The sequence below is a fragment of the Myotis brandtii genome, unplaced genomic scaffold (assembly GCF_000412655.1).
Source record: "Myotis brandtii unplaced genomic scaffold, ASM41265v1 scaffold40, whole genome shotgun sequence".
Classification (NCBI taxonomy): Eukaryota; Metazoa; Chordata; class Mammalia; order Chiroptera; family Vespertilionidae; genus Myotis; species Myotis brandtii.
Window position 1 is genome coordinate 2,335,153 of NW_005365372.1, and position 1,216 is coordinate 2,336,368.

General features: G+C 43.9%; 1 protein-coding gene across 1 annotated transcript; it reads left to right on the forward strand.

Annotated features, from left to right (window-relative positions):
* The first annotated feature begins 601 nt into the window (after positions 1 to 601).
* LOC102249745 (40S ribosomal protein S25) lies at positions 602 to 1,035 on the forward strand. The gene has a single exon (XM_005873237.2). The coding sequence runs from the start codon at positions 602 to 604 to the stop codon at positions 977 to 979; it is 378 nt and encodes a 125-aa protein (XP_005873299.1). The 3' UTR covers positions 980 to 1,035.
* The last annotated feature ends 181 nt before the right edge of the window (positions 1,036 to 1,216 follow it).

The window sequence follows — 1,216 nt, forward strand, 5'->3', positions numbered from 1 at the left end:
GGTCCCAGACTGCGAGAGGGCACAGGCTGGGCTGAGGGACCCCGCCCCCAGTGCACAAATTTTTGTGCACCGGGCCTCTAGTATATTGATAAGAAAATATGGAGCCAGAAACACCAATCAGAACGAATACATGCAACCCTATGTACATAGCAGCCTTATTTATAACTAGAGGCCTGGTGCACGAATCCCTTGGCCTAGCCTGTGCTCTCTTGCAATCTGGGACCCTGTGGGGGATGTCGGAGAGCCAGTTTCAGCCCAATCCCCTCTGGTCAGGCCGAGGGACCCCTAGTATGCATATAAGATATTTGGTTAATCTCTTTCCAATCTCCCCCTCCCTCTTCCCTCTGAGATTCATCAGTCTATTCCATGTTTCCAAGCCTGTGCATTGAGTGTCTGCCCCCTGGTGGTCAGTGTGCATCATAGCTACTGGTCAAATGGTTGAATGGTCAAATGGTCACTTAGGCTTTTATATATATAGATGGCTAAGATCTGGAAACAGACCAAGTGCCCATCAGTAGATATGGATTAAAAAACTTTGATACAGCTCTCGGGCTGACATCTTGGCAAGGCAGCAGTGTATCTCTGTTCTCCAAGTCCTGCAATGCCACCCAAGGACGACAGGAAGAAGAAAGATTCTGGAAATTTGGCCAAGAAAGACAAAGACCCCTTGAACAAGTCAGGGAGCAAGGCCAAAAAGAAGAAATGGTTCAAAGGCAAAGTTCAGGACAGGCTCAATAACCTGGTCTTATTTGACAAAGCCACATATGACAAGCTCTGTAAGGAAGTTCCCAACTACAAGCTTATAACCCCAGCTGTAGTCTCCGAGAGACTAAATATTTGCAGCTCCTTGGCCAGGGCAGCCCTTTACGAGCTCCTTAGTAAAGGACTTATAAAACTAGTATCAAAGCATGGAGCTCAAGTGATTTACACCAGAAACACCAAAGGTGGGGATGCCCTAGCTGCTGGAGAAGATGCATGAACAACAGGTCTCACCGGCTGTACATTTTGAAAAATAAAACTTTATTTAAAAAAAAACAAAACTTTGATACATTTACAAAATGGAATACTATGCAGCTATAAAAAATGATATATTCCTTTGAGACAATATGGAGGGACCTGGAGAGTATTATGCTAAGCAAAACAAGCCAGTTAGAGAAAGATAAATATCACATTATCTTGCTTATATGTGGAATCTAATGAATAAAATAAACTGATG

What these genes read in the sequence shown, in the direction of transcription:
- LOC102249745 (XM_005873237.2), top strand. Translation starts at nt 602, where the DNA reads ATGCCACCCAAGGACGACAGGAAGAAGAAAGATTCTGGAAATTTGGCC.